A 27,519-nucleotide genomic window follows, 5' to 3' on the forward strand; every position below is an offset into this window, starting at 1 on the left:
ATTTGACATCTCCAAATAAAACTTGTGTGGCATTTCCACATGCCCCAGAGTAAAGTTTCCAGAAGTCCCAGCCCTTCTGGTCAACTGGCTGCATGATCTCTCCACCCAGATATTTAACAGGCATGCCAGTCTTAACCTCTCCCATTCAGTAAATGGAAATCAAGCCAAAATCTTCATAGCACTGATGGCAGGGTCTGTTGCACACACCTCTAATCTCAAAACACAGAAGGCTGAGGTAAGTGGACTGTCATGACTTCAAGATCTACTGACTACACAGTTAGTTCTAAGCCAGCCTGGTTTAGAGCATGATCTCCTGTATCTAAAATAAATAGGTAAATTTAAAAATATAGCAGGTGTGAGGGAGCTCAGCAGGTAAAGGTGCTTGCTGCCAAGCCTGACAACCTGAGTCTAATGCCCCAGAGCCCAGATGATGGAAGAAGAGAACCAACCCCCGGCAAGTTCTCTTCTGATAGCTATACACGTGTCACAGCAAGCATGCAATTACACACACACACACACACACAAATAAGTAAATAACTAAATAAAAATTTAATGACTAGATTTTTTTAATTAGGGTGAAATAAAAAAAATAGTTTGCTAGGATATAAAATTTTTCAAAGATAGAACTGAATAAAAGACACGGATATCAATCCACACATCTTCGAACACCTGATTTTTGACAAAGAAGCAAAAAATATCAAATGGAAAAAAGAAAGGATATTTAACAAGTGGTGCTGGCATAATTGGATATCAACATCTAGAAGAATAAAAATAGACCCATATCTATCTCCATGCACCAAACTCAAGTCCAAATGGATCAAAGACCTCAACATAAAGCCAGCCATACTGAACCTTATAGGAGAGAAAGTGGAAAATACATTTGAACATATTGGCACTGGAGACCACTTTCTAAACACAACCCCAGCAGCACAGACACTGAGAGAAACAATTTAAAAATGGGACCTCCTGAAACTGAAAAGCTTCTGTAAAGCAAAGAACACAGTCAACAAGACAAAACGAGAGCCTACAGAATGGGAAAAGATCTTCACCAACCCCACATCAGACAGAGGTTTGATCTCCAAAATATACAAAGAACTTAAGAAATTTGTCACCAAAAGAACACATAATCCAATAAAAAAAATAGAGTACAGATCTATACAGAGAACTCTCAACAGAGGATTCTAAAATGGCTGAAAGACACTTAAGGAAATGTTCAACATCCTTAGTCATCAGAGAAATGCAAATAAAAACAACTCTGAGATTCCATCTTACACCTGTAAGAATGGCCAAGATCAAAAATACTGATGACACTTATGCTGGGAAGGTTGTGAGGGAAAAGGGAACAATTCTGCATTGCTGATGGGAATGCAAGCTGATACAACCCCTTTGAATGTCAGTATGGCGATTTCTCAGAAAATTAGGAAACAACCTTCCTCAAGACCCAGTAATACCACTTTGGGGTATATCCAAAGGATGTTCAATTGTGCCACAAGGACATGTGCTCAACTATGTTCATAGCAGTTTTCTTTGTCATAGCCAGAACCTAGAAACAACCTAAATGCCCCTCGACTAAAGAATGGATAAGGAAAATGCAATGCATTTAGCAATGGAGTACTACACAGCAGAAAAATACCATGACATCTTGAATTTCGCAGAAAAATTGATGGAGTTAGAGAACATTATTTTGAGTGAGGTAACCCAAACACAGAAAAACAATTATCACATGTACTCACTCACAAGTGGTTTTTAAACATCCAGAGAAAACCAGCCTACAAACTACAATCCCAGAGAACTTAGACAACAATGAGGACACTAAGAGAGACTTACATAGATCTAATCTACATGGGAGGTAGAAAGTAGAAAAAGACAAGATCTCCTGAGTAAATTAGAAGCATGAGGACCTTGGGGAAGGGCTGAAGCGGGGAGGGGAGAAGCAGGGAGGGGAGCATAGGAATATGTAGGGCTCAATAAAAATCAATAGAAAGAAAAAAAAAGAGTGAAAAAATTTTTTTCAAGGAGGTTGGAGAGATGGCTCAGAGGTTAAGAGCACTGGATGATCTTCCAAAGGTCCTGAGCTAAATTCACAGCAACCACATGGTGGCTCCCAACCATCTATAACTTAATCTTGTGCCCTCTTTTGGCATGCAGGCAGAATACTGTATACATAATAATTTTTTTAAAAAAATTTCAAAGAAGTCAACTATACAACAGAAGTTGTCCCCAGTTTTCCTGACTTACCATGTCCTCTAACCTGAAGTCACTGCACGAATAACAAACAGCTGCTATAAACACTGATAAGCCGTACCTCAAATTCTTTTCTCAGGCGTTCTTCCCTTTGAGTGCTAAATTCAAGCTCACTCGTTTGTCTCCGCAGAAGGTCAGAGCAGTCCATATGTTCTGCTTCTAATTGTTCCACTTTTTTCTGCATATTTTGCACAGCACTATCTTGCTCCTGGAAAATAATTCACTTTTGATTCAACAGTTTATAAGCCATTATAAAGTCATTATACAGACAGCACTGAGGAAAATCTGTGAGTCAGTTATAACGGCAGGTTAACCTGTAGAGGCAGGAGACGCTTTGACCTTTTTTTCACAGTGTTTCAGAATGTACGTGTGACTTTTATAATTTAATAAGTGTGATCAGTAAATACTACAGCTAAAATTATGTATAGGACACTAAAATGGCCTCTGGGGTATCTGCAACATTGTTGTAGTTCAGCTGTCATATACCCTTTCTCCTGTCATTAACATGCATAAGTATTTAGGAAGACAAATGGATATGTCCCTTTGTGATAAGAGCTGATTAGCTTGAACAGTTAATAATGATTCTTGAGAGACATTAATGCGAGCTCATAGTACTTAACTGTTGCTTAGTGCTCTTAACATTATAACCACTAGATGGCTCTGTTTCATTTCCTCTTCAATTTTCAAAATAACTAAAATAATCTAGGATCCTCATTCTCACTGCAAGGCTTTAAAACAGTGGTTCTCAACTTGTGGGTTGCGACCCCTTTGGCGCAAACAATCCTTTCACAGGGGTCACCTAAGACTACAAAAATAACAGAGATATTTACATTATGATTCATAACAATATCAAAATTATAGTTATGACATAGCAATGAAATAATTTCATGGTTGGGGGTTACTACAACATGAGGACCGTATTAAAGGGTTGTAGCATTAGCGAGGTTAAGAAACACTCCTTTAAAAGATCCCTCTTTCTCCACCAACATACATGGACACAAACATGGGGGGGGGGGGGCTTCCAAGAATCCCTGGCCACTTGAAACAGAACCTAGGTACAGAATTTCAATTACAGTTCTCTACCAAAGACTGTTAAGTACCACTGTTACCTAGCAAATCCAAGTTCCCTTTTTTGTTTTTTTCCTTTTAATTTTCCTTAATAAACTCATTTAAAAAGAGACTCAGAAGCTCAAGGACATTTTATTAGAGTTTGAGAAAAAACAGGGCAGGCAGGTTATAAATCTCAGCAGCTGCTAGGAAAGCAGAGATACAGAAGAAAAAAGCCATTCCTTTTTGAGTTAGGGTCCACGAAAGCCAGCGTTTCCAGCAGTGCAGACTGGCAAGCAGCTGCATGGTGGAAGGGGACTGGGGCTTCAAAGAAACAGTAACAAACCTAGGGGGGGGGGGGCACATGCTTAGGCTTTCCATCATTATCCTAAAGAAAAGCAGATAGAGAGAGGGAAAACTATGCCTTTTTTGAGTTAGAACTCAAATTATTCTTCCCATCTCCCCAGCATGTCTTCGGGTGTATCAGTTTTCCTGTTGGGTGGTTTCCCAGGCAGGTGATTGGCAGGGCCACCTATATTACCACTTAAGGAAGGAGAAAATGGATCTAATGTTTCAATGTTTGCAACAGATCAAAACAGCATGTGTTCACCCAGGGCCAGAGGTAGGGCATTTTCCCTTAAAGGGCCTCAACAAAGCCCTGCTATCTCCAGCTTCTTATATGTAGTTTCAAATCCTGGGGAAAATGCAGTTGAGGTCCCCCTTTCAGGGGCGACCAGGGAAACAAACGGAAGGGGACACAATGAAGGGGTCCATCCATTAGGGCCTCCAAAGCTACTCCCTGTAACATCACTTTCCCTACAAGCATATACACACTTCTAAAAGTTCCTGGTCACTCATAAAACATTATCGGAATCCAAGTATAATTTGCTACTGAAAACTGTTCCGAAAGTACCTTTCCTAAGTAAAAACAGCTTTAAGAACATTAAGCACTATATAAATAGACAACTATTGTTACTTGCATCAGTACCACTCCAAAGCAGTTACTGACAAGAACATTAACTCAAAGTCACTTTTTGTGCCCTTTTATTAGCATACATTCATTGTGCCAAATGATGGGTTTCACGGTCAGGTTTTCATGGACTTTGACCAACATCCAATGCCTTCTCTTGTCCTCCCACTGGTTCCCTCTCCCACTCCCAGAGAAGACCTCTTTAGAGTTCCATATAACATATTGTATCTTCCTGAACTTTTTAACCTTTATTTATACTGTATTATTTATTGTATGTACATGGGTGTTTTGCCTGCAAGTACACCTGTGCACCATGTGCATGCAGTGACTGTGGGGGCCAGAAGAGGGAGCGAGGTTCCCTGGAATCTGTTTTCAGCCCCTGATATTTTATCTTTTACTTGATCTAATCTAATCCTGAGTTCTGCAATTATGGGAATGCACCACCATGCTCCCTTCTATGTGATGCTGGGGTCAGGTGGGGGTGACAAACCCAGGGCTTTGTGCATGCTAGACAAACACTCTACCAAATGAGCTCCACCCCCATCTGAAAATTAAGATTTTGGAGAGGAAAAAAATCAGAAATATTAGAAATTAAAAACATCAATGAATGAAAAAAAAATTCTTTAAATGTATGTTACTTATCAGTTCTCCACCTTTTTTTTTCTTTAGAATCTGTTTCCTTGCTAAATTCCTTGAAACCTCTTTGAAATCACTTTTGGTTATTTTTTGTTTTGGTTTGGTTTTTTTTTTTTTTTTTTTTTGGCTTTTTGAGACAGGGTTTCCCTATGTAGCTCTGGCTGCCCTTTGAATTCAGAAATCTACCTGTCTCTGCCTCCCAAGGGCCAGGATTAAAAGCATGCAACACCATTAACAGCCCACACTAATCACTTTCTTATTGCAGGATTTTGAGTTTTTTCTTTAATACTTCAACAATTCAATTATGGTTTTGGTTTTTTTTTTCTGTTAATGAAAGCTTCAAAGGGGTCATATAGCTTGGCGTGTAGTGTGTATGTGTGTGTGTGTCTACATTATAAGTTTTTGGTTCTGTTTTTCCCATCATTTTTTTCTTTGTTTCATGGGCATCTTTTTACTACATAGTCTTCTCTTTAACCTAAAATCCTCACTGCCACTCAGAGAAAAGGAAAACTGATAGTAGTAACAGAAACAACGATTTAAGCCAGATACGAAAGTGCAGGAAAAAGCAATTAGGTGCTTTACTTGCATCTTTGATGAGGACAGAAAACAAAGGAGCTGGATAGAAACAGGATAAATGATAAGTTGACAGACTACTACAGCTAAAGACAGGGCCAATGAGATGGTCAACAGGTCACAGCACTGTGTAAAGTTGATGACCTGGGTACCAACCCTGGAACACAGGTTTAAAAGAGAAAACAGCTGGCTGTGGTGGTGCACACTCCTAAGGTGAGGAAGGAGACTGGACAAACATCAGAAGCTCATGAGCTAGGCAGGCTGGAGCACACAGCACAGCAGGTACAATGGTGGGGAACGTTGTCGTCTGACCTTGGTACGTGTGTTATGCCACGAACATGCCTAGATTCCATTTAAACATGAGTTTTCAGGGGAACTGTGGTATAGGAGGTCCTTCTGTCTATGTGTTCTTATTGGTTAATGAATAAAGAATCTGCTTTGGCCTATAGCAAGGTAGAACTTAGCTAGGCAGGAAAAACTAAACTGAGTGCTAAAAGAAAGAAGGCAGAGTTGAAGAGAAGCCATGTTGCCACCACCGGGAACAGATGAGCCAGAACTTTACCTGGTAAACACAGATTAGTGGAGATGGGTTAATTTTAAGATATGAGTTAGCCAGAAATACACTTAAGCTACTGACCAAACAGTATTTCAAATAAAATGGTTTCTGTGTGATTATTTCAAGTGTGGGGAGCCAGGAGCAAACAAGTCGCCTCCTACAACAGAACTGTAGTGATATTTGTATTTTAATAAATAAAGCTTGCCTGAAGAAAAGAACACAAAACAGCCACACTGATCAGCCATACAGGCTAGGCGGTAGTGACACACACCTTTAATCCCAGCAGCTACACTAGTTAGCTACAGAGACCAGGTGGTGGTGGTGGTGGTGGTGCACGCCTTTAACCCTACTAGAGAGGAATATAAGGCAAGATGAGATAGTAACTTGCTCTCTTTCAGTCTGAAGATTTCAAAGAAGTAAGAGCTCTCTAGTGGCTTGGCTGCTTTTGCTTTTCTGATCTTCAGGTTGAACACCAATATCTGCCTCTGGGCTTTTATTATTTGTGCTACAGAGAGTGGTAGTTTGAATGAGAATGTCCCTTCCAGACTCAGTGTTTGAACACTTGGTCCTCAGTTGGTGGTGCTGTTTGGGTGGGTTTAGGAAGCAGAGCCTCACTGAGGTTTTCAAAGCCATGTGCTATTTCATTGTGTTCATCTGTTTCCTGCTAGCCGTTCAAGATATGAGCTCTCAGATATTCATCCCTGCCTTCCTGCTGCCACGCTTCCAGCCATGATGATGAGCTCTTGTCTCCTAGTACCATACCTCAAAATGAACTCTTCCTTCTATAAGTTTGTAGCTTTGATCATGGTGTTTTATCACAGCAACAGAATCCAAATTAAGACAGTAGTTGGTACTAGGAGTGTGGTGGAGTCATAAAGAAGCCGACCATGTGGCTTTTTTGTTTTTTGTTTTTTGAAGAATGTGAAAGACTTTGGTACTTTGGACTAAAAAGCAATTGAATGCTTTAAGAAAGACTTAATGGGCTTAAAAGACAGTACTGACAGTAATATTGACTATGGAGGCAAGCTCTATTGTGAATGCTTTTTTTTGGGGGGGGGGTAGCCACTTTCTGTCTTTGTCCTAAGAACTTGCCTGTTGTTAATTGTAAAAGTAATATTCTGATTTCTTTGCTGGATATGTCAAGACATGCTAATATTAACTCTGTCCCATTGTTATGAGTAATCACTCTTTTACATTTCTACAATAAAAAAGGCAAAAAATGAGGCAAAAAGAAATACAAAATGAATCTGCAGAGAAAAAGAACACTAGCAAGTTTTACAGCTAAGTTTTCTGCTAAAAGAGACTCCAATTGTTAAGAAAATTAGTGCCATTGTTGGAGGGACAAATCTCAACTGGAATAAAAGGAAGAGTTCTCTTGAGGACAGATCCCACCCAACTAAGCTTCCAATTTGTGAAAGAAAAATGCCAAAGGAATTTTCTGATACTAAAAATGAACAACAAATAGAAGCCCTCCTCTGGCCCCTGTGGACAACAGACAACAGGCACCAAGCCTAAATGTAGAGCACAGACATGTATGTAGGCAAAACAGTCACACACTTAAAATAAAAATAAATTTAAAAATATTTTAAGAGTGGACATTTTGTTTCAAATAGTCCAGCTTCACTGGGCAGCCAGTGAGTCCCCTCTCATTGCTCACCAAGAGTTATCTGCAGGGGTAGTATGAATGCTGTCTTATTAGGGTTTCTATTTCTGTGCAGGGACACCATGACTACAGCAACTCTAATTATAAAGGAAAAAACATTTAATGAGGGTGTCTCACATTTTTCAGAGACTTAGTCCATTACCATCACGGTGTAACAAGGTGGTGTGCAGGCAAACAGGAAATGGTCTGTCTCACTGGGAGGAACTAGAGTACAAGAGACTGCCTGCTGCCACAGTGACACACTTCCTCCAACGAAGCCATACCCCTCCTAACAGTGCCACTCCCTTTGGTGGCCACTTTCTTTCGAACCACCAGACATGTCATCTCCATATTAAAATGGCTTTTTCAAGTATTAATAAACACTTTTCACAGAAATTACTAAGCAAATGTCAAGACATTTCTTCAGCTACAGTGTGTCCTTCCTGATGCAACACCACTGATCATCTTTGTTTTCCTACACCTTAAGGGCATGATATAAAATGCTTTGCTTGGTTTGTCATCCTCAAGCATTTCCCCTGCTCCAACAGTTTGACAGCTTTAGGTCTGAATCCTTTACGTCTTCATTCCATTTTGAGCTGTAGCTGCTATAAAATGATCTTGTCTCATTCCTCTGAGCAGAGCATCCAATATCCCATCTACTGAAAAGACTGGTGAAAAAAAAAAAAAAAAAAACAATCTTGGCACCTTCGTCAAAGTCAGATGGGTGTAGACACAGGGCCTTCTTTTAAGCACTCCCTTTCATTGGTCTGTCTGTTTCTGGGCAAATTCATGCTGGTCTGACAAGTACAACTCAACAGCTAGTTTAAAAGCCGAGCAGTAAATGTTCCTTCAGCTTTGCTATATGATTGATTGACTATAAAGGATTTTATGGTGGCGCCATAAAAAGTTAAAGGATTTTTTTTCTTTTTCAGTTCTGTGAAGACTGCCACTACTGCTCTTTACTTGATTTGGTTTGGCTTGAAACCCAGGCCCTCCCATGGTGAGGAGGCACTGCTGGGATTGTGGCCATGCGGCACCACACCAGGCTCCAGCACTGTATTCCACGGGCCCCGGAATCACTTCCCGTGTCTGCTGTGTTACTCCTGGGAGGTATGAATATGCCAACAGGGCATGGAACAGACCAAAGCAGCATTCCCCACACATCTAGCCTGATGATCCAGAGCATGGGTGACTTCCAGGCAGCAGCATGGGTACCAGTTCTCAAAAGCGTCTCTGGAGCCCCCTGCCCAACTTGCAGGCAGCTCCTCCAAAGACAGCAACTGTTCCCTGTCCCTGAGACTGTGGGAGGATTCTTGTGAGTCCTGTCATCACCTGTGCTTCCTGAGCTTTGAACCCCACTCCTTCCTCAGTCAGGAAACAGCTACACAAAAGTGTCAATAATTTTATACGTATAAACACATACCTACAATATTTCATACATAGAATCACTGTAATGATTTAAATTTGGAAAGAACTTAATTCTCATGCAGGCAAAGACTAAATTAATTATAATAAATACAGAATAAAATTATACAGCAGTCAAACTGAGTGAATTAGAGCTATTACATTAACTTGTCTAAATCTCAAAAAGCAAACAACAAAAAGACAAGCTGGACAAATATACATATTGTATGATATCCCACTTATATATGTAAAAGACATAAAATGCTAAAAAAACTAAGTAAAAGCATGTCAAAGTATATAGATAACATTCAAGTTCAAGTTGACAACGGGGGCCCTGCAGTGGGATAAGTTGGAGAAGGATTCAAAATGGTCTTCAATCATATAAAACTGTATTCCGCTTCTACATCTGAATTGAGAACAGCAAACACGAGGATGAAGCCCATGGTAGGTGCTAGCTACATCACTGGTACTGGCTGCTTAGATTAGGTATTAGCTTTTAAGTGTATGGCTTTACTAATATAATCCAAGTCTGGTATGTATTGTAAGATACAGACTAACTTTCCTCCATTGAAACATATTTAACTTTAATTTTTGTCATACAATTTATCTTCTAATCAAACGGAAAGCGACCTCAGTTCTTGCATTGGAAAAGCAAGAGAGATAACTACTGTGGAATTCAGACACTAGAGATTTGGGATGTTCTTCTGTCTGTCCACTAGAGGGAGATGTTGAACTTAAAATGTTTTTTTAAAACGGCTTTTTTTTTTTTAACTGACATTTACCATCACAAGAAACCACATTGTGCTGTCAGAAAATAAACTTGTTTTCTTTCCACATCTTCTACAAACACACCAAAAACTATGATTCTTTATATGTACTTATGTAAACAACCCTTCACAGAACCCAAACTATAGCTCCAATCCTGAGGAATTTTAATTAAACTGGTAGAAGTGTATTTAGAAACTATCAGAGCAAACGTGCTCTTTCTAGCTTAGAAAACACATCCGTGTGGTTATGATAGCACGAATCTGGTATGAGGCTTCTCCTGAAAGGATCAGAAGAAAAGCAGTTTGTTCCTGCATTGTAAACTGCACGCTGTGGATACTGAAGAAACGGCTCAGCTCTGAGGAGCATGTGCTGCTCTTCCAGACCCCCACTAGATTTCCCCAGCACTCACATCAGGAGGCCCAGAACCACCTGTAACTCCAGCTGCAGAGGGTCCCACACCTCTGGCGTCTGCAGATACCTGCCCTCCCCCCATAACTAGAAATAAATTTAAAAATATTCATAGTCATACCGAGTCATAAGGGGCCATTTGCATAGAAAAACTAAAGAAAAATAAATCAAAAGATTGATAAACTGTACATGGCATCAGAACTAGCCTAAATCCATATACTATTTAAGGCTGATCATCTCGGTCTTTTTCTCACGCCTAGACCAGCTGTGGGTCTCTACACCATCTACTACAGACAGACATTTCTACGATGAGAGTTAATGGGTGTACTAATGTACAGGTAAGACAATAAATCGTTAGGACTCGGTTTAATACTATTTCTATTAGCAGCATAATAGCAGTAAGTTCTTTGAGAAGAAGGAATGGATTTCATTTTGTATATGGAGACTTAAATCCAATCAAAAGTGGTTGGTTACTCTCACGTTTGCAGCCACTATTATACCAATGGGCATGTCTTGATGAGCCTTTTTTTTTTTTAACTTTTAGATTTTTAAGACAGGGTTTCTTTGCGAAGCTCTGGCTCCTGGAACCAGCTCTTGTAGGCCAGGTTGGCCTGGAACTCCCAGAGATCCACCAGCCTCTGCCTCCCAAGTGCTGGGATGACGGTTCCCCTCCTCTGGCAGCGTGCACAGTACCTTCAAGCACTATGCTATGAAAGCCAGCTTCCCAGTGAGCCCGAGTTCTCCATGTCCTATGGCTCAAGTCTGTGCTGTCTTCAACAATACAGCTGTCAAGTCATGGAGCGTGACCAGCAGCAATAGCAACAGCCAGTAACGTGCGAGGGTCTATGAGGGCTGTAGGGAACATCACTGGCCCACAGCTGCATCCGGGCACTGGGCTTCTCATCTGCTCACACGTGGTGTCTAGCAGTGTCAGACTGCTGGACGGCAACTCCATTCTGACTGTCCTTTTTGCACATGTGTATCTTAGGAAGCTTCTAAGCAGTAGGTTTCCACATGACCTTCTGGAAAGGCCTATAGTATTATATTTACTACTATAACTATTCTACCCTGAATTCCCCCCTCTACCTTCCCTCCGATCCCCAAATCCAATTCAACTCTTCTGCTCCATTAATCTCCTGCAAATCTTTCGTGGTTTTATTTTTATCTTATGTACATGGGTGTTTGCTTGAATGGATGTCTGTGTACCACATGCACATAGTGTCCACAGAAGCCAGCAGAGAGCACTGTACTTCCTAAAACTGGAGTTACAGACAGTTGTGAGTCACCATATAGATGCTGGGACTTGGACCCACGTACTCTGTAAGAGCAGCCAGTGCTCGTAACCCGAGACATCACTCCAGACCCATTGTTACCCTCTTTCACCCTTTATAACACTGTATTCTTTCTCCTGTATCTGAAAGGCCCCTCTCCAGAGCCCCTTACTGTTCTGACCATTTTCCAAGCGAAGTATAGCTATCTGAAGAGTCACAGCTAGCATTCAGTAATGAGAGAAAGTGTCATGTTTGTCTTTCTGGGTCTGTATTACCCCACTCAGAATAACTGCTTACAGCCCCCATTCAATTGCCAAAATTGTGTTTTTCCTAATAGCTGAATGATATTCTGTCGTGTAAACATAACACATTTTCATTATTCATTCATCAGATGACGAACATCTAGACTACTTCCATTTCATGAGCATTGTGAATATAGCAGCAATGAAGGTAACTCTGAAGGCTCGGGATCATTGCAAAAGAGGATGAGGAAACATGGTAAAAGCCAGAGGCAAAGGACTCCAGGGAAAAAGTATTCTCCAGACAGCTGTACATATGAACGCACAGTAGTTATGACAACACACACAAGACCTGTGAAGCTCAGGCCAGGGAAAATCCCGTGCAAATCAATGAATTAATACATCACATAAATGGGCTCAAGGACAGAAATGACATGATCATCTTAATGGAAGCAGAAATGGTTTTTGACAAAATATGGCATCTATTTATGATAAAAGAAAAAAAGCTCCAAAGTGGGCTAGTGAATGGATCCACAAGTAACAGGACTTTACCCTAAGTGTAAAGCTCCAAGTTTGAATGGAGAATCTCTATAGTACAGGGGTTTGACTCATTCAAGTTGTTCTCTCTCTCTCTCTCTCTCCTCTCTCTCTCTCTCTCTCTCTCTCTCACACACACACACACACACACACAAAATCAATAAATGTTAAAATTTTTTACTTTGTTTAAACAAGCACTAAAGAAACCAAGTATAGAAGGAATATATCCCAATATAACAAAAGTTGTATATGACAAACCTATTGTTAACGTCATACTAAATCAAAACAAACTCAGAGTATTTCCGCCAAAATTAAGAACAATAATTTTATTTAATATGCTATTAGAAGTCTTAGCTACAAAGAAGCATGTGAGTTCGAGACCAGCCTGGTCTACAAGAGCTAGTTCCAGGACAGGCTCCAAAACCACAGAGAAACCCTGTCTCGAAAAAAAAAAAAAAAGAAGCAATACAGACCCAGTCTCCTTATTTGTAGATTGCATGATTCTATCCATCATAAAGACTACACTATGGTGGTACATGCATTTAATTCCAGAATTCTGGAAGCAGAAGATAAGATCTCTATGAATTCAAGAACAACCTGAGTTAAAAGTATGAAGAAAAATACAAACTATAACTGCCTTAAGGTCCTCTCACATCCATATAGTTTCACACAGCATCAAGGAAATACAATCAGCCTAGACACTGATCAACTGATGATTAGATAATGAGACTGTGGTACATATACACAAAGTTTACTCCGCAGTTAAAAAGATAAAAATTATAAAACCTGTAGGAAAATGGATGGAATTGGAAATATTGTATTAATTCAGGTAACCTGGACTTAAACAGACAAACAGCGGACAGGCAGTGGTAGAGCACGCCTTTAATCCCAGTACTTAGAAGGCAGAGACAGGCAGATCTCTGTGAGTTAAAGTCCAGCCTGGGCTACAGAGCAAGCTCCAGAACAGGTTCCAAAGCTACACAGTGGAAACCTGTCTTAAAAAACAACAACAAAAAAAGACAAACAACAAAGTTAACAATGTTCTCTCACATAGAGTTTTAGCTTCTGATTGCTAGATATGTGGAGGTATACAGAGGCCAGGAAACTAGGAAAACCCACAAGAGGAGGAGAACGGGAGACGCCAGTGGAGTAGCAGAGCATATGTGATATGAAAGGGGGGAGAAATACTGAGGGTGGAAAGGTTTAAGCAATGGTTCAGGAAATTGGGGGGAAGGGGAGAGCCAACCAAAACTAAATATGTACAAAAGAACCTGCTACTTTGTGAACTTATTACAAAATAATTTAAATGGGGGAGGAGTGTTGAAGGGAGGCACCCTGTATGGGTGGATAAAGCCACTCTCCAAGCCACAGTTATTAAACAAAAACTGCAGAGCCAGTGGCTGGCTACTTCCCTACAAGTTGTTGACCAGGGAGGCTTCTGAAGTCCCCAAAACCATACTGGCTCTTGCCACTAGTACTGGTTACCCACCAGAACTACATGTGTGCTGGATAGTTGTACATCAACTTGACACAAGCTATTGTCATCAGAGAGGAAGGAGCCTCAATTGAGAAAGTGCCTCCATAAGATGGCTGCATGCAAGCCTATAGGGCACTTTCTTAATAGTGACTGATGGGGAGGGCCCAGCTCACTGAGGGTGGTACCACCCCTAGGCTGTTGGTCCTAGATACTATAAGAAAGCACGGTGATCAAGCCATGGGGAGCAAGCCAGTAAGCAGCACCCCTCCAGGTTTCTGTCCGGTTTTGAGTTCCTGTACTAGCTTCCTTTAATGATGAACTATAATCAACTAAATAAACCTCTTCCTTTTCTAACTTGCCTTTTGGTCATGGTGTTTCATTGCAGCAATAGGAACATTAACTACAACAGCATGTTAAGACAACTAGTCCTGAAGAAACCACATACTTTGCAGGTTATAGAAAAATCACGTTGAAGCTGAGCTAGAAGCTTCCTCCCTGGTAGCTACTGCCTATAGTGCCCAAAGGCACTACTTCAAACTACTGGAGGAGAGGTGTCAACAATGGTCTTTCTCAGATTCAGACCCTTCATACTATATGGCCAGGTTGCCAGGCAAAATATGCCCACTGGTACAATAATGGCATGACCTTTTATGAAGGTCATCAACCACTTTCTGATTGGATTTGAAACCTGTTCCACAGGAAAGAACTCACATCTGGTATTGTAAATCTTGTTCAAAGACAATGGGTAGAAAGAACACAAGCACTAATGGGTGTAGAAAGGAGGCCACTAGTTTGTTCCTGGCTGCTTAGCCCCGAAATAATCACACAGAAACTGTATTAATTAAATCACTGCTTGGCCCATTAGCTCTAAGTTCTTATTGGCTAACTCTTACATATTAATTTAACCCATTTCTATTAATCTGTGTATCACCACATGGCTGTGGCTTACCAGCTAAAGTTCTGGTGTCTGTCTCCAACAGGGCTATATGGCTTCTCTCTGACTCTGCCTTCTCTCTCCCAGCATTCAGCCTCCCAGCATTCAGCTTAGGTTTCCCCACCTAGCTCTGTTCCCCTATAGCTCTGCTATAAGCCCAAAGCAGTTCCTTTATTTATCAATGGTACTCACAGCACACAGAGGAAATCCCACATCAAATGGGGAAACTACAGCGGTTATATGGCTAAATACACAATATGCCTGTCAAACTTCCTACTAAAGAAGACACCTGAGTCATGAAAAAAGAAATATATAACTCTTCTTCTTCTTCTTCTTCTTCTTCTTCTTCTTCTTCTTCTTCTTCTTCTTCTTCTTCTTCTTCTTCATCCTCCTCCTCCTCCTCCTCCTCCTCCTCCTCCTCCTCCTCCTCCTCCTCCTCCTCCTCCTTCTCCTAGCTATCCTGGAACTAGTTCTGTAGACCAGGCTGGCCTCGAACTTAGAGAGACAACCTGCCTCTGCCTTATGAATGCTGGGATTAAGGCGTGCATCACCATTGTCTGGCCCATATAACTATTTTCTAATTTAGCTCTGTCATGAATTTTTCAAGGTAGGTGCACGGCGTGCGTGCGTGCGTGTGCGTGTGTGTGTGTGTGTAAAAACATAACTGATAGTAAAGTGTAAAATGTAATATGAAGCACACAGCTTCAGAACTGCCATTCTAACTATATATAAATTCACTGGCACGTATAAGCTTTGGGTCTGGCTAATCTCACTGGATGGTGTTTGTTTTTGGAAACAGGGTTTCTAGGTATAGCTCTGGCCATCCTGGAACTCATTCTGGAGACAGCCTTGAACTCAGATATTTTTTTAAGTTGAAAGCTCTTTATGATAAAATTTTAATAATCAAAAAATTCCTTTCTCAATATTTATGTTTACAACTGAGTGTAATTATGCATGTCTTTAATCCCAGCACTTAGGAGGTAGAAGCAGGCCTGTTCTACATAGTGAGTTCCAGGACAGCCAGAGTTACATAATATAGCAAGACCTGGTCTCAAAACAAAATAAAATAAAACAAAACACCCTAAATATTTACATTTATGCCCATAGATTAAATCCTTCAAAAAGAGAAAGGACAAGTGACTGTCAAGTGCTCAGCCCTAAGTGGAACTTATCACCCATTCCAAGGTGCATGGAACATGAAGAGGGAAAGAACATAAGCCCTGGCAGACTGAGGAGGGCTGTGGAACTGTCCTCCAGGCTGCCACAGCCTTCACACTCTCAAGTCTCAGCAGCTGACCTTACTTGTACAAGACCTGCACAAGATTTCACCTGTGAGCAAACTGACATGGAAAGGGGAAGAGGCTCTTGAGGCCACACCCATCCCTAAGAATTTGTAGGCAGTTAGTGGGTGCTAGGAAGAGGTCCTGGTGAGGACCCACCCCTATCTAACCACCTATAGGCAGTTCATGGTTGGAGGGGAAGAAGAGACATTATCTTCTGTGGTATAGCCACTGCTGAGCTGCACATGCTCCTGCACTAATCCCCATCCATGCTCCTGTGGGCAACCCCCCAAAAGACAGGAAAGTAGAAAGGAACTGTTGGGAAGAAGAAATGGATGAGAAGTAAAGGGGAGCAACGGGGGTAACAAGAGTGCAGATGATCAAACACACTATACTCATGTATGAAAATGTCATAATAAAAAGCCCATTACTGATCCAGCCATGGTGCAAGCCTTTAATCCTAGCACTTGAAAGGCAGAGCCAGATGGATCTCTGAGTTTGAGGTCAGCCTGGCCTACAAAGACAGTTCCAGGACAGCCAGGACTATTACACACGGAAATCCTGTCTCGAAACCGCTCCCCCCAAAAATTATTTTGTATGCTTAATATATCCTAATAAAAGTATATTTTTAAAAAACACCTACTTTTAGTAAGCATGATGCCTCATGCTGAAAATCCCAGCACTCAGGAGGTGGACACAGGAGAATCAGGAGAAATTCAGGAATAACAAGAAATATGCAGCAAGTTTAAGTCCAGCTTGGTCTACGTGAGACCCTATCTCAAAACGAAAGACCTAGAAGTCATACACACCCTGCAATGAAGCTATCCAACTGTAATAATCATGATCTCTATTTGCAACAGCTTCCCTACTGTCTTATCACTACAAGTGAAGCATGGCCTTCCAGAAATCAAAGACTTAGAATTATTTTTCACCTGAGGGAGCTAGTAAATTATCCTATTAATAACATTTTAGTATCATAAGCATCAAAAACACATTTTAGAGACTAATTATTTTTAAAATACCTGTACTATAAGCTGTAACTCTCTTCGTTCTGCTTCCCACTGTTCTGCTTGTAATCTAAAGTCCTCCAATGCAGTCTCCCTGATGTGAGACTCCATCTCATTCTTCTCTTGCTGATGCTTTTCCAGCGCTTCCTTTACGTGAATAAAATCTTACTTTACTATTACATCAATAAAGGTTACCTTTTATCTTTTAAACCTAGTTTAAACGTACAAGGGGTTCTCCCTTCTAACAGGCTGTTAAAAACTCTTAATCTGTGTTAAAATCTTGGGGTTGGCATGCTTAGCATGCCTCAAGACATGGATTCAATCCCCAGTTTGCACAACACCAGGCATGGTGGTACATACCTATAATCTCGGGGTTTGGGAGGTGGAGGCGGAATAATCAGAAGTTCATAGTAATCCTTGTCTATACTGAGAATTCAAGGCCAGCCAAGGACTGGCTCTCAAAAATTAATAATTCATTCTTAAAATCTTAATAAAACTATCACCTTGATTATCAAAATATAAATCTGAAATAAATAAATGCAATATGAGGGGTTGGGACAAAATGAAAAAAAATGAATTCCCGTTAGTATGGACATCTTTACCTGTGAATAAATTGTATTATCCCTCATAACAGAGTCAATAATGTGACCAGTGCTTATTGTGAAAAATGAAAAAAACTCTAAGGGGTTGAGACTGGGATTCTTTCAGCAAGTATAAATCAAAATATATCTTTCTATCAAAACTGTATTATCCCTAAAATTTATATGCAAATCTGTTTTTTTTTTTTTTCAAAAAAAAGTATGAAGGGTGTTGTTCAATAAGTCAGAGTAAGAATATTCCTAAATGATGCCAGGTCATGGTGGCACACACCTTTAATCCCAGCACTTGGGAATCAGAGGCAGGCAGATCTCTTAAGAGTTTGAGGCCAAGCCAGGTGGTGGTGGCACACACCTTCAATCCCAGCACTAGGAAGGCAGAGGCAGGCGACCTCAGTGAGTTCAAGGCCAGCCTGGTCTACAAGAACTAGTTCCAGGAAAGCCACAAAATCTACAGAGAAACCTTGTCTCAAATAAATAAATAAATAAAAAGTTCAAGGCCAGCCTGATCTGCAGAGCCAGTTCCAGAATAGCCACTACTACACAAAGAAACCTTGTCTCAATCCCCCTCAAAAAAAGAGTATTTCTAAAAATTAAAACTTTGAAAATATAAATTCTCAGTTCAGACTATAACTAATTTCTAGTTCTATAGATAAAGAGCGGTTTCAAAGGCTTTTCCTTTTTAATTTTCCTAAATATACTACATTTATGAGATCTAATTAGGTCCAAATCCTTAATAAAAAAAATACAGGTTTCTGTGAAGATCAATTTTCTAGTCTACAGGTTGAGGAGAAAAGGTCTAGGTTTCTGCGAGGAAAAAGGGGCCTGTCCACAAGGATCTGATTTATACACATTACCCTCTTAACTTTCACCAGCAGAAAGCCTCAAGAGCCTGAGGCTTCCCGACCCCTAGGACCAAAAAGTGACTCCTATTCAAGCCCAAACTCCTCTATCCATCTCAGTGTGAGGGAGCTCAAACACAACAGACTAAACTCAAAGCAGAGATATACAAAGTAGTGGAAAAGATCATACCAGATTGCATACCTTAAAGTGAAAGCTAATTGATGTAAGGAGTCACCATCAACCCTTCTTTCTTCCTAGTGTGACAAAGTAACACATGTCCACCTAAGAACTCACAGACTGAGCACCCCGACACATCCATCATTCAAACACCAGGACATAGCAATGCAGTGTTACAAGAAACAAGTTATTTTTTTTTTATTTGTCAAATTGATTATGGACAGGGAGAAAAATAAAAGTAAATCAGTTGACACTGTCTGGGGACACTTAGGACAAAACTTTTGTTTGTTTGTTTGTTTTGTTTTTTGGTTTCTCAAAGACAGGGTTTTTCTGTAACTTTGGAGCCTATCCCGGCACTAGTTCTTGTAGTCCAGGCTGGCCTTGAACTCACAGAGATCTGCCTGCCTCTGCTTCCTGAGTCCTGGGATTAAAGGCGTGCACCACTACCACCCGGCCAAAACTTTTACATTTAAATGTTGTGGTAAAATAATTTTTTAGTGAAAATCCAATATAAGGAGCAAGAAAAGCCTAAGTGGGTGTATGTTGTTTGACACAGGCACAGCCATGTCAGGGAGCACTGCCTATCCCAGGTGAGGCTCAGAAGGATGGCAATGCCTTCCATGGGTGCAAGTGCCATGTTGACAGTGTGTACAGAAAACTTCCACCATAGCTTTCTCCCCAGATGACCTAAGACTGCTCTCCTGCAGAGACTGCTGCCTGCGAAGATGGGCTAACCCAGCCTTCCTGATTGCCTCCACATTTATCCACATGCAGTAACCCCACCTCCTTGTTTAGCTGCAATAAGTACACTGAGCTTCCAGGATGCTAGGGCTTCTCCATCAGAGGTCCCAGAAAACCCAATACCAGCTTTTCTGCGTCCCTGGGTCTGCCCTTTCTTAATTCTCATACCTCCCCAGTCAGGTCAAGTTCCTGAGACCATGCAAGAATGCAACAGCACATAAAAATAATGGATACTTGAGGTAACTATGGAGCATTTTTATATTTTTCTTTTCTTTTTTAAAAAGTTTAAACAATTATACCAGAATGTGTTGGTGCACGCCTTTAATCCCAGCATTTAGGAGGCAGAGGCAGATGATCTCAGAGTTGGAAGCCATTCTGGTCTACAGAGTGAGTTCCAGGACAGCCAGAGCTACACAGAGAAACCCTGTCTTGGGGGAAGAAAAAAATTAAAGAGCTACTTCAAAATCATTGCACATATACTCAGTTCAATATCTACTGTCTAAATTGCTTGTCAACTTCAACCCCAGCCCACTTGTACTGTAGGGAGTGTAAAAAAAAAGGGGGGGGGGCAAAACTAATATAGTCTTAGTAAAAACTAAATGTTTTGTATTTCATTATTCATCATAGAATGTGCTCTACAAAATAAGGAATTATAAAACACATAATTTTCTGTATTTATTTCATATCCAAACTGAAATCTAGAACCCACTTTTATTTTGTTTTGGTTTCTGGAGACAGGGTTTCTCTTTGTAGCCCTGGCTGTCCCGTAACTTGCTCTGTAGACCAGGCTGGCCTCAAATTCACAGAGCTCAAGCACCACCTCTGCCCAACTAGAAACGACATTTTTAAAATCTACATTTTAATGTTGCTAGAAGAAAAAGGATATGTGTCTTAATTGTCACAGTATTCCAAAGAAACGGTGGCTGCTTTCCTTCTGGCTATCATTGTTACCTTTTGTTTGCTTAATTTCTGTTGTGTTTCTTCCGTTTATGTGATTTGGACCAAACCCAAGGCCTCAGACAGTTGAGACAAGGACTCACCAGGATCAGAGATCTCAAATGCTTTTCACAAAATAAAGAGTATACATCTTAAAACAACACTGAAGTGCAAACCAGGAGATCTGTGAAAATGCCTCTAAAAGGGAGGGAGGGAAGGAGGGAGGGAGGGAGGGAGGGAGGGAGGGAGGGAGGGAGGGAGGGAGGGAGGGAGGGAGCCCAAGTGTAGTCTGATGTACTATCCACCTCAGTGGGTTGCAGTGGGTATTATACAGAGAAACTTTCACTTAGGTCAAGTATTTTACCTGTAGAGTTTTTTGTAGCCTGTTTTTTTCCTGCATAAGTAACTCGTATTCTTGATTGCAATTTTGAATTATATTGTCTCTTTCCTCCAAATCATGTTCAAATTTTCTGCATTCTTCTTTCCATTTCTCTTGGGAAGTCTGAAATGTTCTCTCAATTTCATTTACCTTTCCTTGAAGTTCTGAATTCTGAGCTATTAAAAATATGATAGAATTAATATATTTATAACCACAAATTAATTCATTAAGAGTCTAAGAAGAACCTAGCCAATAGAGCTTAAGGCAAAATATTTCTCCCTTCAGCAAACTCTAGAAAAACCCACAGTCCCTGTAGTACTATACTGATTTTTCACTCTCTTCCTGCCCTCAGATGGAAGTGATTTTGCTACAAGCCAATTGTAAGACTTTAAGACAATTCTGAAGCTAATTCTGACAATTCTGAATCCTCTCAGCCTCTGTGCCATAGTGCTTCCCCTCCTCCCCTGGGAACCAAGGACCTAACAGCTACACATGCACGTACTCAGTTTCTGAACAATTACCCATATATGTATGTTTTGATTCAGTCCCCTGGGAAACGGGGTCAAAATGACCTCTTACCCCATCTGATCTGGCAACAGCTCTCCAGCCAATTATTGGTAATAGCCCTTTCAAATAAGCCAATCAGAATAGTCAAAGAACAACCCCCCTTACTTCTGTGGCCCCTTTAAAAGTAGACTGTACCAGCTATTCGAGGTCTCTCAGCTTCCCGAATGCTGAAGGACCCTGTCATGACAGAATTAATAAAATCCTCATGCTTTTGCATCGGCTGTGGTGTGTGAGGTGGTCTCTGGGGGCAACTCCTCCTCGGTGTTTGGATGCTAGAGTCCAACACAATATGGCAGGTTCTTAAAGGTATGCCATGTTTAGGTACACCTGTAGCACTAGCAGCACCTAGCACTAACATTTTACTCTTTTCAAGAAAAAAAATCTGGCTGAGTGTAGTTGTTCATGCCTTTAATCCCAGCACTCTAGAAGCAGAGGCAGGCGGATCTCTTCAGTTGGAGGTCAGCCTGGTCAACAGAGTAAGTTCCAGGACAGCCAGGGCTATGTAAAGAGACCCTGTCTCAAAAACAGAAAGAAAGAAAGAAAGAAAGAAAGAAAGAAAGAAAGAAAGAAAGAAAGAAAGAAAGAAGGAAGGAAGGAAAGAAGGAAGGAAGGAAGGAAGGAAGGAAGGAAGGAAGGAAGGAAGGAAAGAGAAAGAAAGAAACTTAAAGATAGACAAACATATATACATATGTGTATGTGTATATATATATACACATATATATGCATATATCTGTGTCTGTGTGTACATATGTGTGTGTGTGAATCTGGGACTTGAAATATATCAGTGGGTCAAATCCCTAGCCTCAGAAGCCTGATGACCTTAGTTAGATTCCCAGATTCCACAATGGAAGAAAAGAATAAACTTTGGAAAGATTATCCTCTGACCTTCCCATGTACCCCATGGTACACACACACACACACTTACTTCTATGCAATAATACATTTTTTAAAAGAAAACAAACTAAATGTGTGTTTTTCTCCTTTTTTGAACAAGGCCCTAACGAGGACTATTTTGTTGTGTATATGTGCACTTGTGTATGTATGAGTGTGTGGTATATAATAGCACTGCGAAGACCACAGCAAGATGTCAGCTGTCCTGCTCTACCACTCTCCATCGTGTTTCTCTAAAACAGGGCCTCTCATTAAACCTCGGCTAGACTGGAGTCAGTTAGCAAACCTAACGAGTCCTCCTGGCCCTGCCCCTACCGCACTGGAGCTGACTTTACTTACAGCATGATCCTCAGGATCATATGTATGTGTGGCCATGGCTGACTTTCTATGTCAGTACTGGGTATCTGAACTCCAGCCTTCACGCTTAAGTAATAAGAGCTTTTACTGAGCCATCCCTCCAGCCCCATACTGATCTTTTAAAAGATCATGACATTGCTGGGCAGTGGTGGCGTATACTTTTAATCCCAGCACTGCACTCAGGAGACAGAGACAGGCGGATCTCTGTGAGTTTGAGGCCAAGAGTTACAAGTACAAGAGCTAGTTTTCCAGGACAGTCTCCAAAGCTACAGAGAAACCCAGTCTCAAAAAAAAAAAAAATGACATTTAGAGCTATTTTATCTTTTTCTAAGATTTTTTTTATTTATGAGTCTTCTGCCAGCATGTCTATACATCACATGTGTCCGAAGCCCTTGAAGGTTAGAAGAAGATATTAGATTCCCTCTAACTGGATTTACATGTGATTGGGAACCAAATCTGGGTTCTCTATAAGAGAGAGCAGTAAGTGCTCTTAGCCCCTGAGCCCCCTAGAGCTACATTTTTAACTCCAGCCTCCCCCAGCTACCTTTTAAAGACTCAAGATTATAGTTTTTAATGTTTCATTATAGAAAAATGCTAATTTTGTTTGTTTGGTTGGTTGGTTTACTTTTTGGAGACAGGGTTTCTCTGTAGTTTTGGAGCCTGTTCTAGAACTCGCTCTGTAGACCAGGCTAGCCTTGAACTCACAAAGAACTACCTGCTTCTGTTTCCTAAATGCTGGGATTAAAGGTGTGCACCACCACCACCTGGGGGAAAATGCTAATTTTAACACACCTTGGCAATAAGAAAGCCAAGAAACTAAAGCTCAAACACTGCTGCAGCCTCAGAGCCTGCCCTACCACAGATGCACTGCTCACCTCCAGCCCTACTTTACTCTAGCAGTGAACGGCACAACATACTACATTGCTGGTTAAGCATCTAGAAAAGGAGGGAATGGCTTCCAGGTCTAACTCCTGATCAAATCTCCAATTCCCCAACCACAGTAGGAATGAAAACACCTCCTCATTAAGTTTTAGTGGAGATAAAATGAAGTACTTTATAAATATACATGTTAAACAAACAAAAATGCTAATTATATTAGTAGCATGAATTTTAAAATTGTACTTCTGTTTTGCATGAATCATATAAAAGATGCAAAATTCAAAACTGTAAAATAAATGCATAGAAGTGTTTCCCTAGCACCTTTCCATGGTGCAGCAGTCAGTGTTTCGAAGTCTGATACTTGGCCCTCTACAGTCAGCCTACTTCGTTCCTACTTCTTTCAAAGCTTTAAAATCTCTTTGCTCTGAAACTTTACACTGCTTCCTGGGCCTTCAGTGGTGAAATTCAGTGGTTTGTTCAATTTGGCAATTCACACCCTGTAGTCAGCAGGTGTGACCTTCAGTGACCATCAACCATCAACCAGCCTTCTGTCTACCACCATCTCTATAATCTATTATTTGGATTGTGCTTAATTTTCTCATCTCTTCTCTATTTTCCACTCTGCCTTCTGCACATTAATTACTAGAAAATTCTTTCATTTTCATCTCAAATAATTCTCCTAATGCTTTTCGTTTCTACTTCATTTTCAATTCCTAAGTTTTTCCCTTTTTTGTAGCTCCTGATTATTTCTTTATGGGATATATGCTCTTTATTTATTTAATTTATTTTCATAATGTTTTTATTGATATTTTTTATTGTTATTTATTGAGCTCTACATTTTTCTCTGTTCCCCTACCTGCCTCTACCTTCTCCACTACAACCCTCTCCCAAGGTCCCCATGTTCCCAATTTATTCAGGAGATCTTGTCTTTTCTACTTTCTACCTCCCATGTAAATTATATCTATGTAAGTCTCTCTTAGTGTCTGCATTGTTGTCTAAGTTCTCTGGGTATAAGGGTTTGTAGGTTGGCTTTCTTTGCTTTATGTTTAAAAAACACCTATGAGTGAGTACATGTGATAATTGTCTTTCTGTGTCTGGGTTACCTCAATCAAAATAATATTTTCTAGAACCATCCATTTTCCTGTGAAATTCAAGATGTCATTATGTTTTTCTGCTGTGTAATACTCCACTGTGTAAATGTACCACATTTTCCTTATCCATTCTTTGGTTGAGGGGCATTTAGGTTGTTTCCAGATTCTAGCTACGACAAACAAAGCTGCTATGAACATAGTTGAGCACATGTCCTTGTGGCATGATTGAGCATCCTTTGGATATATACCCAAAAGTGGCATTACTGGGTTATGAGGAAGGTTGTTTCCTAATTTTCTGAGAAATTGTCACACTGACATCCAAAGGGGTTGCATTCCCACCAGCAATGCAGAAGTGTTCCCTTTTCCCCACAACCTCTCCAGCATAAGTTGTCATCAGTGTTTTTGATCTTGGCCATTCTCACAGGTGTAAGATGGAATCTCAGAGTTGTTTTGATTTGCATTTCTCTGATGACAAGGATGTTGAACATTTCCTTAAGAGTCCTTCAGCCATTTTAGATTCCTCTGGTGAGAGTTCTCTGTTTAGGTCTGTACTCCATTTTTTTATTGGATTATGTGATCTTTTGGTGTCCAATTACTTGAGTTTTTAATTATTTATTTATTAAAGATTATTATTAAAGATTATTTATTTATTTATTAAAATGTCTGTCTCTTCCCCGCCACCACCTCCCATTTCCCTCCCCCCCCCCCAATCAAATCCCCCCCCCAAAGAGCAATCAGGGTTCCCTGCCCTGTGGGAAGTCCAAGGACCACCCACCTCCATCCAGGTCTAGTAAGGTGAGCATCCAAACTGCCTAGCCTCCCACAATGCCAGTTCGTGCAGTAGGATCAAAAACCCATTGCCACTGTTCTTGAGGTCTCAGTAGTCCTCATTGTCCACTATGTTCAGCAAGTCCGGTTTTATCCCAGGCTTTTTCAGACCCAGGCCAGATGGCCTTGGTGAGTTCCCGATAGAACATCCCCATTGTCTCAGTGTGTGGGTGCACCCCTCGCGGTCCTGAGTTCCTTGCTCGTGCTCGCTCTCCTTCTGCTCCTGATTTGGACCTTGAGATTTCAGTCCGGTGCTCCAATGTGGGTCTCTGTCTCTGTCTCCTTTCATTGCCTGATGAAGGTTAATATTCAGGAGGATGCTTATATGTTTTTCTTTGTGTTCTCTTTCTTATTTAGCTTCTCTAGGATCACTAATTATAGGTTCAATGTCCTTTATTTATGGCTAGAAACCAAATATGAGTGAGTACATCCCAAGTTCCTCTTTTTGGGTCTGGCTTACCTCACTCATCCATTTGCATGAAAATTTCAAGTTTTGCATCAATGTCCATGAATGAGATTGGTCTATAATTCTCTGTCTTAGTGTTGTCTTTCTGTGGTTTGGGTATCAGGGTAATTGTAGCCTTATAGAAAGAGTTTGACAATGTTCCCTCTGTTTCTATTGTGTGGAATAATTTGAGGAGTACTGGTGTTAGTTCCTCTTTGAAAGTCTTGTAGAATTCTGAGCTGAAACCATCTGGTCCTGAACTTTTTTTGGTTGGGAGACTTTTGATGACTGTTTCTATTTCTTCAGCAGTTATAGGTCTATTTAATTTGCTTATCTGGTCTTGATTTAATTTTGGTAACTGATATTTTCCCATAAAGTTGTCCATTTCCTTTAAGTTTTCCAATTTTGTAAAGTACAGGTTTTCAAAATATGACTCGGTATTTCCTCCATGTCTGTTGTTATGTCCCCCTTTTCATTTCTGATTTTGTTAATTTGGATATCCTCTCTGTGCTTTTTGGTTAGTTTGGATAAAGGTTTGTCTATTTTGTTCATTTTCTCGAAGAACCAAGTCTTTGTCTCATTGATTCTTTGTATTGCTTTGTTTCTATTTTGTTGATTTCAGCTCTCAATTTGATTATTTCCTGCTGTCTAGTTCTCTTAGGTGAGTTTGCTTCTTTTTGTTCTAAAGTTTTCAAATGTTCTGTTAATTCACTAGTGTGGAATTTTTTCCAGCTCCTTTATGTAGGCATTTATTGCTATGAACTTGCCTCTTAACACTGCTTTCATTGTATCCCATAAATTTGGGTATGTTGTATGGTCATTTTCATTGAATTTTAGGAAGTCTTTAATTTCCCCCCTTTATTTCTTCCTTGATCCATTGATGATTCAGGTGAGCATTGTTTAATTTCCATGTGTTTGTGGGTTTTCTGGAATTGATATTGCTGTTGATTTCTAGTTTTAAAGCATGGTGATCTGATAAGATACATTGTGTTAGTCTAATTTTTTTGTATTTGTTGAGGTTTGTTTTGTTATCGAGTATGTGGTCAGTTTTTGAGAAGGTTCCATGAGGTGCTGAGAAGGTATATTCTTTTCTGTTTGGATGGAATATTCTATAGATGTTAAGTCCATTTGAGTCATAAAATCTGTTAGTTCTCTTATCTCTGTTCATTTTTTGTCTGATTCACCTGTCCCGTGGTAAGAGGGGAGTGTTGAAGTCTCCCACTATTATTGTGTGAGGTTTAATATATAATTTAAGCTTTAGAAGTGTTTCTTTGACATATGAAGGTGCCCTTGTATTTGGGGCATAGATATTCAGTATTGAGATTTCCTCTTGATGGATTTTTCCTGTGACTAATATGAAATGTCCTTCTTTGTCTCTTTTGACTGATTTTAGCTTGAAGTCTATTTTGTTAGATATTAAGATAGCTATACCCATTGTTTCTTAGGTCCATTTGATGGGTATATTTTTCCCATCTTTTACTCTGAGATGATGTCTGTCTTTGAGGTTGAGATGCATTTCTTGTATGCAGAAGAGGGATGGATTGTTGAAATAGGAGCGGCGGGGCTGTGTCCCCGGCACCCGGCCGCCCGCATGGCTAGCTTATGCCCGAAATAATTACACGGAAACTGTATTCTTTCAAACACTGCCTGGCCCGGCTAGTTCCAGTTTCTTATTGGCTAGCTCTTACATATTGTTCTAACCCATTTCTAATATTCTGTGTAGCCCATGAGCTGGCTTACCAGAGAGGATCTTAACCTGCGTCTGTCTGGAGTGGGAGCATCATGGCGACTCACTC

At 40.4% G+C, this 27,519-nt stretch overlaps 1 protein-coding gene across 3 annotated transcripts in view; it reads right to left on the bottom strand.

Annotated features, from left to right (window-relative positions):
- Positions 1–27,519, bottom strand: part of Ccdc171 (coiled-coil domain containing 171) — a 329,914-nt gene that overhangs the window by 274,942 nt on the left and 27,453 nt on the right. For 2 of the 3 annotated variants that reach the window (XR_007594478.1, XR_007594479.1), the window contains exons 5-6: positions 20,651–20,841; positions 2,306–2,452 (exon numbers count right to left, since the gene is read on the bottom strand). Coding sequence is in view for 1 of the 3 variants with exons in the window: in XM_050157438.1 (XP_050013395.1) it covers positions 2,306–2,452; positions 17,009–17,140; positions 20,651–20,841 (470 nt within the window). In the remaining 2 variants the exon portion in view is untranslated. Of the gene's footprint in view, positions 1–2,305; positions 2,453–17,008; positions 17,141–20,650; positions 20,842–27,519 lie in introns of all 3 variants that reach the window. The other variant, XM_050157438.1, reaches the window with a different exon arrangement.

The sequence above is a fragment of the Alexandromys fortis genome, unplaced genomic scaffold (genome assembly GCF_014885135.2).
Source record: "Alexandromys fortis isolate MF-2015 unplaced genomic scaffold, M_Fortis_MF-2015_v1.1 scaffold_64, whole genome shotgun sequence".
NCBI classification, from domain to species: Eukaryota; Metazoa; Chordata; class Mammalia; order Rodentia; family Cricetidae; genus Alexandromys; species Alexandromys fortis.